Source organism: Cucurbita moschata, unplaced genomic scaffold, assembly GCF_002738365.1.
Source record: "Cucurbita moschata cultivar Rifu unplaced genomic scaffold, Cmos_1.0 Cmo_Scf00012, whole genome shotgun sequence".
NCBI lineage: Eukaryota > Viridiplantae > Streptophyta > Magnoliopsida > Cucurbitales > Cucurbitaceae > Cucurbita > Cucurbita moschata.
In genome coordinates this window covers 289,976-298,523 of record NW_019268528.1, presented here as the reverse complement: position 1 = coordinate 298,523, position 8,548 = coordinate 289,976, and the positions used below count along the sequence as shown (strand labels likewise).

Here is an 8,548-nt window from a genome sequence, read left to right as displayed (position 1 = left end):
AAAAAAAAAAAAAAAAAAAAAAAAAAAAAAAAAAAAAAAAAAAAACAAACAAACAAAATGGAATAAAATCTTCTGGACTTAATTACATAAACATAATTTCAACTATAACTGTTTCATTTATTTCTACTTTATAATTCCTCCTTTATTCTTCATTTAACTAATTTATAATTACTCATTTATTTTTCATTTAACTAAACTCATTTATTCTTCTACAGACCCATCTCAAGACAAAAAAAAAAAAATTCTTTATATAAACAAGGTAATAAGAGAGAATAGGGAAAGACTTCTTCCCATAAATAAAACTGAGGACAGAAATTATATTCTTTTATCTCTGTCCCTACTAATATACACTCATATAAAATATTAATGAATTTATTACTATATTTATATTTTAATTCTATCTGAAAATGAAATTATTTATTAATTTTTTTAAAAAATAAATAATATATTTTAAAAATAAAATCTTGACAAGAACTGGAACCTTACCAAGAATCTACCGCCCATTGATGGAGATAAGAGAGAAGATTTACCTGCCTGTAAATATTTCAGTTATAACAGAGATGGGTACAAAAGTACAGCCAAGGTAACATTTTTCAAAATCAATTATTAAATTTTAAATTATAATATATAACTCTGGTTTTTATTGGATAATGGATATCATGTAGTAAAAAATTATTCCAACCATAAAAGGTAAAAAAGAAAAAACGTATTGAGTTGCAAATATGGAAGATAATTACCCGTCATGCAACACTAAATGTTAAATTTCCATTAGACCTAAACGCAACCTCTTCATTGGACATTAAAAGTGAGAATCCTCTGTTAAATAAAAATACCTTCTGTTTTAGATTTTTAAATTTTCATGCTCATTTGTTGTGCTAAAATAAAAATTTATTATCAGTATTTATGTAAAGTATTTGTATATCCATAATAAAAAGAGATTCTAAATAGGAGATATTTCTAGATATTTCTCTCCGGACGATTAAAGATTAATACAACATATTTAGTATCTTAGTTAGGCCGCTAAAGAGAGTGAGATAAACACAAAACCTTTTTATTTTATCAAAAGAGGTGAAGAAGAGCTCTACTGTTGCTATAGTCTTCATTGCTAACTTAAATTGGAACGTAAAATTCATCCTCACGAGATTTGAAGTATTAGATAAAAAAATTGAGTTAGGATTAATATTTTTCAACAGTTTTGTAAAGAGTGTTCAAATTTGATGAAAATTGACACACATGTTAAGTAGAAAAACACTTCAAAGTGTCTAAGAATTTTGATTTTTTTTTTTTTTTCGTTTTTCAAATGAGTTTCGTTGGGACGTTAAAGAAAAGCTTCTTTCTCATTTCACTTACTATACTCACAAGGACTCGCATTAATATTAAGATAAAGAGAGAAACACCTTGAAGTAAAAATCTCAAAGTTGACTAGAGAGGCAAGTTAAGTCATTATACAAGCAATCTAAGTCAAGTCCAAAGGAAAGTTATATTGACAATATTAAGATATTTCAAAGTACACAAGAAATTATGAACTATATTATATTAGACGTTTTTTAAGGTTCTTGTAATGCGAATGGACTATTTAGTACTGAAGACTCAAAATCTACAAGTGACTCCATTTTCATTTCTTGAAGGTGAAGCTACATCTTGAAAATCTTTCAAACAAACGTATATAACATCATGATTCACAATAGAACCTAGATTAGAATATGCATGCAGAGTGATAGCCAAACACCCATGGGAAGGGCTACAATAGATTGTATATAATGGCAAACCTCGACATATCAGACAAAGATAAACAACCACACAACTACTTTGCAAGGGAATTATCCCAATTGACTTCATTAGGTAAAAAAAAATTGTAAATCCGCCTACAAAAGGCCTAACTAAAAAATTATGAGCGTAAGAAGATCTTAAGATCTAAATTCAAAGGGCAGATCGGTCTCAATGAGCACTTCCTTTAAAATTTTCGAGATAGTGCAAGTGTGGTTTTTCTATGCTTTTAAAGATTTCTATAAGTGATTAAGCTAAGATGAAAGAACATATACAATGTTTTTCATAGGAACCACCTATGTGAGTGTTAAAGAGTTAGTTTTCTAAAACTAAAATGATTGACAGTCTAGTAAACTTGATTGATCTTCAAAGTTCAAAATTTTTATTACTTATCCTCATACAATTTTTTCATTGGGAAAAGGGCAAGCTTTTTTATTTTTATTTACGGCTTATCACAAAAGATAAACCAATCTTTTATGTAGGGAATTGCTGGAATGAATGGTAAATGATTCTTCCATGTGTAGCATCCTTTATATATGTGGATTGTGATTCTTTCATGAGTTGCGTCATTTCACATCCATAGGCTATATTCCTTCATCCATTGGTCAAGTATTTTCCCTTTTTCAACCAATTAGTAGAAGAGCCATAACTATGTGAATGACTATGAATTAGTCCATAATATGTATCTTCTCCAAATTAGAAAAAATAACACACTTCTCCCATCAAAACTTATTTGAAGCTCAGCTTGTTCCACATAGTTTTATTCACTAAATCTTGTAGAATGAGGTATTGCACTTATAAGAAGGTAATTTAATCTATCCTAAGAAAGCCAGGTACTATTAAAAGTAAGATTGCTTGAAGGAGACACAGAAAAGTCATAGAATACAAACTTTAGCTTATTTCAAATTTTCAAATGCAATGCTAGTTCCTAGATTGATATGATATTCACGTGCATAATAATATCTATACCTAATAATTGAGGTAATGTTTCCTAAAATTATAAAAGGCCAACTCTTCAGGACCTTCGAGAGATGGGGGACTTCACCACGCAACCCCTCAGTTAGGTGATTGTTATTCCCTTAGTATATAGATCCAAATAAAAATCAGATTCCTGATACAACACATGTTCTCATAACAGTAGTTTTCCTTTTTGGAGAAACAGTTGTTAAGCAAGACATGGCCACGTTTCTTTGTTTGGGCATCGAACTCTCTAATCTTTTCCATCTCAAATGATTCTGAGATGGAAAAATTAAAAAAAAAAAAAAACATAATAGTTCGTTCACCCTTTTTCCTGTCAATACTAGATTGGTAGATTCACAAGAACCAAACACATGGAGATGGGTAGGACGAATATGCCTATTCATAGTGATCAGAATTAAATGATTTGACAGTCTACCACACAGAAAGGTTGAAAAACACTTTTTAAACTCTAAACCATAAAATTAGCCCTTCAATCCTTAAATTTAGTTTCTAACAATAGATCCTTTATTTATAACAATTTGGTCTCTAAATTTCAATATGAAACAATTTAGTCCTTTTAACTCTAGATTTTGTAACACTTCAATAAAAAATTGCTCTGTAATCTATAGAGGTAAAAATTATATTAAATCTTTATAATATTTTTCACTATAGGAACTAAATTGTTACAATTTTAAAGCATAGAGACTAAATTACTCGGGCTTCAAAAAAGAGTTTATCTCCATTTAACTTTTTTAAGTTTTATTATCAAATGGCCATATCCAATCACTCGGGAAAAACTTATATTAACAGAGAACATTTCTATAGGATAAGGTTTGGAACACAAGTCTCATACAGTAATCATATCTCAATCATACAAAAAAGTTCAACACTCACAAAAGCATACCAGCTAAAAAATCAGGTAGAACCAGTATCAGATTCGAAGCTACTACTCAACCAATTCTGCGGGAGAAGGAATAACAGGCAAAAGAAAATTTCCAAATGGGGAATCAAGGATTTTAAAATTACCAGTGCAACAATCTTGTTTGGCCTCTGCCACAGCAGAACTCTTATCCTGTAGGATCCTAAATTCACTTCCACTAGCAACAGGACACTGTGCAAATTCAAAGTCATCATAAGCAATCTAATGGTTGATAAATAAGTATGATAGTTTACTAAGAAAGCAAAACCAAATAAATAAAAATTCTCACAATCGAGCCTTTAGTTGAGACTGAAATTCCTTGTCTCTCTACACCAACTGAAGATAAAATTCTGCAATAGAGAGGTTTTACGAATGAATTCAACTCAGAATTATTAAAGCAGCTAATACTAAAGTCCGCTGTTCTTTTGATCTTTTATTTCATTGTCGAAAAGATCAATTACGAAGGTGCAATCCAATCCAGTAGTTGAGATTATCATCCAAGAGGAAAATAACAAAACAACACACAATTAAATTCTCCCAATCGATAATTTCATTCAATACTCCAAATCCAACACAAACTCCATTTCTTTATCTAACAGCAACTAAACTGAGAAATCTCAACAACTGAAACATCTAGAAGTCCAATCCAGTCTCCTCAGTAGCCTACCAAAACCATCAGCAGTAACTAACATCTTCGTCGTAACCTGAATCTTCAAAATTTAAAACCCTCACATCCTTGGTGTTTCATCTAACAACTCACGACAGAGAAAAATAAACTGAAGCGAACACAGAAGAGATTATCCATTTACACAACGGCGGTGGCCGTCAAGGAGAAACAAGAATTACCGGCGGGACGGCGTATGATCGATTTTCCGCCGCTTGATCTGCGACGAAGGCGCCATAATTTCCCGGTCATTTCGCGGCTTCGAAACTCTCCTTTCCATTTGCATAGAAGCCCAGTGGATCAGGGCTATGCCAAAGTTTTAACGAACAAATACAAGAAGATTATATTGGGCCAGGCTCATTCCTCATACCCTTTAGAAGCAAAGGCCCAAAACAGTGGATCAGGCCCATCCCGATGTCCAATCAAGGAAGAAAAGGCCCCATAACCCCACTAACCCATTAATGGGACAAGAGGCCCAACAGACCGTCTTTCTCTCTTAAAAGGGTTAAATTACAATTTAGTCCCTGTTTAGGGATGTTTAACCATCCATAAGCTTAATAGAATTAATATTTAATTTTATTTATTAAAAACAAAAATTAAAAATTTAAAGACGTATAAACTAAATTTATAATTTAATCAAATAAAACCGAGTTCGAGGGACCGACGTCCCTAAGTGTCGAGGTGAGAGGTGGTAGAGAATAATGGGAAATGCATTAAATAAGAGATGTGACCTTTTGTTTCTATTTCTTTTCTAAAATATGTTTCGAGTTCTATTCCATCTACTACTTCCCAACATTATATAAATGTTTTCTACACAACGGCCATGTGTTTTGAGAGCCATCAGTTGGTACTCAGGGAGACATATTGTGCCCGTTTTGTGACAATTTTACTATATAATAATTGCTCCCTTCTCCCATCTAATCATGCATTTCCCTTTCCAATTAATTCACCGCTAAAGTTTCCCGTCTCAGCTTACATGCAGTGGCTTGGTTAAGAGAATCCACTAGCGAGCCACTTCATTCGGGTAATTGTCACTGCTTATGGATCTGAACCCACGTGACCTATCTATAGTTAGGGTGAAGCTTCTGTTTAGCTAAATGGAGGTTAGAATCGACCGAAACTACTCTCATAGGACAATCGTTTGACTCTTGTTCACCAGTAAGCCAACCCACGATGATTTTCACGTTGGTCGGGCCAATTCTTAGTTGTTTATTCCTTGGAAGGTCTACAACTTGGTTTGTAGATACAATGGGAACTGTTGCATGTTAGGTGGACAAAACCCACTTTCTCTCCCAACAAATATATGTGCATGTGTTTTTAGGAGGGGGAGGGAGAGAGAGAGAGAGAGAGAGAGAGAGAGGGAGAGAGAGAGGAATGTAAGGGGAGAAAGTGAAATAAAAAGTGAAAGGGTTTAAGATAAGGGAACAAAGAGGGAAAGAGGAATAATGAGAGTGTTCACTCACAAGGACACCATGTGGGTTACATGATGCCCTAAAATCAACTTGTCTTCCCCATTTCCTTCTCTTCCCTTCCCCTCTCTTTCTCCCCATACTTATTCGTTTGTATATGCTCCAACACTCGACCTATATGGGTTCACGGGTTGACATTTCATTGATTAGGTCAACTCAACCAACCAGAAGAAAGGGTGACAACCTAACTCAACATTACTCTACTTTTAAGATTATTATGAAAATTAAGAATATTCGATGTATGTAATCAATATTAGTGATGCATTGTGGCTTGTAGATAAGTATAACTTTTCAAAATAATTAAAAATAACACGAGAACCCAACCCAACCAAAAAAATAGAAGGTTACATTGGGTTGTGAACTTGATTCAGATTGCTCGAGTCATCAACTTTGACTCAAAAAGCGTACATCAAATTTGGTGGAAGGTGTTAATTGTGAAAAGCATATTATATTTTCAAATTATTATTTAATTTGTAACCCTTATTGAAATTTTAGGACGAAAATTGAGTACCCATAGGAGGAGGGGCATAATGGGAATGGAGGTGAAAATAGTGATACAGTTAAGAAACAGAAGCGTGATGTTTTTTGTGCATTTAATGAGCTACCGTAGGTCCGTGATGGTGATGGGTGCTACTATGCATACGTTAAGATTAGAACATCCAACAAGTCTTTTGTCTAACGAAAGAAAACTTACGAAAGAAATAGACCAAACATGTCTGAACTTTGGAGACATTTCCCTTAATTTTTAACCCTTTTTTTAATTATTTTTTTTTTGGTAATAAAAGTCTATTCCAATTCCAAAATACCATAAATTGGAGAAATCAACGGAATTGATTGCCACGTTGGCTTGATGGGTGGAAACATAAAATATTCAAAATAAATGATAGACCCACCTAGAAACAGCAATATTAACCAGTTGGGTGAAAAACTTTTATTTTGTTTATTTAATTCTTTTTTTTTTCCCTTCATTATTTGGATATTATAAATTATATATTAAATTAAAGAAGATATTTCAGATTAATAAATTAAAGAGGTTGAAAATAATAATGAAAAAAAGGTCATTTTTAAGTTGAGAAATTAAATTGGTTTACAATTTGGTGTAAATTAAGAAGAATTATGTGTTGGGCGGAGAAATCAAGGGTAATTCATCACCCGCGGTACACGTCAGCACGTGGGACCTACAAGCTTGAAAGTCCCAGTCAGTGGTTCCGATCACATACAACATGAGCCCAGCACAACAGACTTGGGCCGACAAGAGGCCCAACCAAAGCCCGCAAAACCCAACCCCTAATCTGAACGCAAGCCCAACCGCTACCGGCATTCCGACGCCGTAAAACGCGCCGAGGTTTATATTCGCCGCTGCAGACGGCCGCGCGCATCCTCTCAATACGCCGCATCCGACTGTCTGTGGGCAGTTTCCGAGCTCACACAGTCCCAAAATCGGCAGTGCCACAGATGTCAGCCGGAGAATCTCGCGGTCGTCGGTGAACATTCTAGCCCACTTATTCCTCATCCCCGTAGCAAACGACGTAGCTCCCAACCCCATCATCGCCGCCATAAACACCGCAACCACGGCAGAGAGCTTTGCCTTCTGTGGCCGGCTCCCGCCTAGCTCGTTCCCGACGCGTGTAGAAACAGCAAATCCAAGAGACGACGGAAAAATATAAATCAACGACGTCGTTTGTATCAATACTCCCATTGAGGCAACGGTTGCTTTGGGGTCCACAAGAAGCCCACACAACACGATCATAATCTCGTACCACCACCACTCCAAGCAAACCGATATACAGCTCGGCGCAGCTAGCTCCAAAAGCGGCTTCCAACCAGTCAAACATTCCCGGCTCGGTGTCGTCCACGTCGGAGCGTGAACACCTGAAACGACGACGTACAGCACCAAAAAAACCAACACTAAAAAATTCGTAGCCGCCGCCGAGGCTGCCACGCCGGCTACCCCAAACTTATAATAACTAACCAACAGGAAATTGATCGGCACGTGACATAGAGCCCCCCCGAGCGACGCTAAAGTGAGCGGGACGGTGATGCCCTGAGCGCGAAGGTAAATTCTGATTGGGTTAATGAAAGAATTGGTGATAAGATCCGGGAGAGAGAAAACCAAATAGGTCTGCGCCATTTCTGTGATGGTCGGATCTTGACGGAGGAAGAGGAGGATTTTGGCCATTTTTACCCACAGTAAAGAAATGGGTATTGAACACACAAGAAGAAAAATTACCGAACGGTGAAGGGTTAAAGAGAGGAGCTTCGGACGGTGGGCGCCGAAGGCTTGGGAACAGAGTGGCTCCATCCCTAAAGCCAAACCAGAGAGAACAGAGTAACCAGTAATATTAGCGAAGGCGATGGCAAGTGAACCGGCGGCGAGTTCCACGTCACCAAGCCGGCCGAGAAAAAGCATGGAAATGATTGAACGAGAATAGATTATGAGTGCCGTTAAAGCAATCGGGAAAGCCAATGAGAACAAAGATTTTGCTTCCGTTACAATCTCCGAACATGAGAACAACTGCTGCTTCGGCTGCGGCGGCTGTTTTTTGGGGAAAACATCAAAAAACTGAAGTAATTCCGATGGTGATGTCGGCGGCGGTGGCGGCGGGCAACTGGTTGCAGGGGCAGAGGAAGGATTTGAAATTGAAACACACATGATGATTAATGAAGAGGAATGAAGGGAAGTACTTGTGTGTGTGTGTGTGTGTGTTTTTTTTTTTTTTTTTTTTTTTTTTTTTTTTTTTTTTTTTTTTTTTTTTTTTTTTTTTTTTT

General features: G+C 35.8%; 2 protein-coding genes across 2 annotated transcripts in view; both read right to left on the bottom strand.

Moving 5' to 3' along the window:
* LOC111450243 (hexokinase-1-like) overlaps nt 1-8,548 on the bottom strand; it is a 30,921-nt gene that overhangs the window by 4,761 nt on the left and 17,612 nt on the right. The window contains exons 3-5 of the mRNA XM_023090265.1: nt 4,493-4,592; nt 3,936-3,996; nt 3,745-3,838 (exon numbers count right to left, since the gene is read on the bottom strand). Of these exons, the coding sequence (XP_022946033.1) occupies nt 3,745-3,838; nt 3,936-3,996; nt 4,493-4,590 (253 nt within the window). The 5' untranslated portion in view covers nt 4,591-4,592. The remainder of the gene's footprint in view (nt 1-3,744; nt 3,839-3,935; nt 3,997-4,492; nt 4,593-8,548) is intronic.
* Nucleotides 6,848-8,476, bottom strand: LOC111450242 (protein DETOXIFICATION 51-like). Its single transcript, XM_023090263.1, has one exon. The coding sequence runs from the start codon at nt 8,430-8,432 to the stop codon at nt 6,894-6,896; it is 1,539 nt and encodes a 512-aa protein (XP_022946031.1). The 5' UTR covers nt 8,433-8,476; the 3' UTR covers nt 6,848-6,893.

What these genes read in the sequence shown, in the direction of transcription:
- LOC111450242 (XM_023090263.1), bottom strand. Translation starts at nt 8,432, where the DNA reads ATGTGTGTTTCAATTTCAAATCCTTCCTCTGCCCCTGCAACCAGTTGC.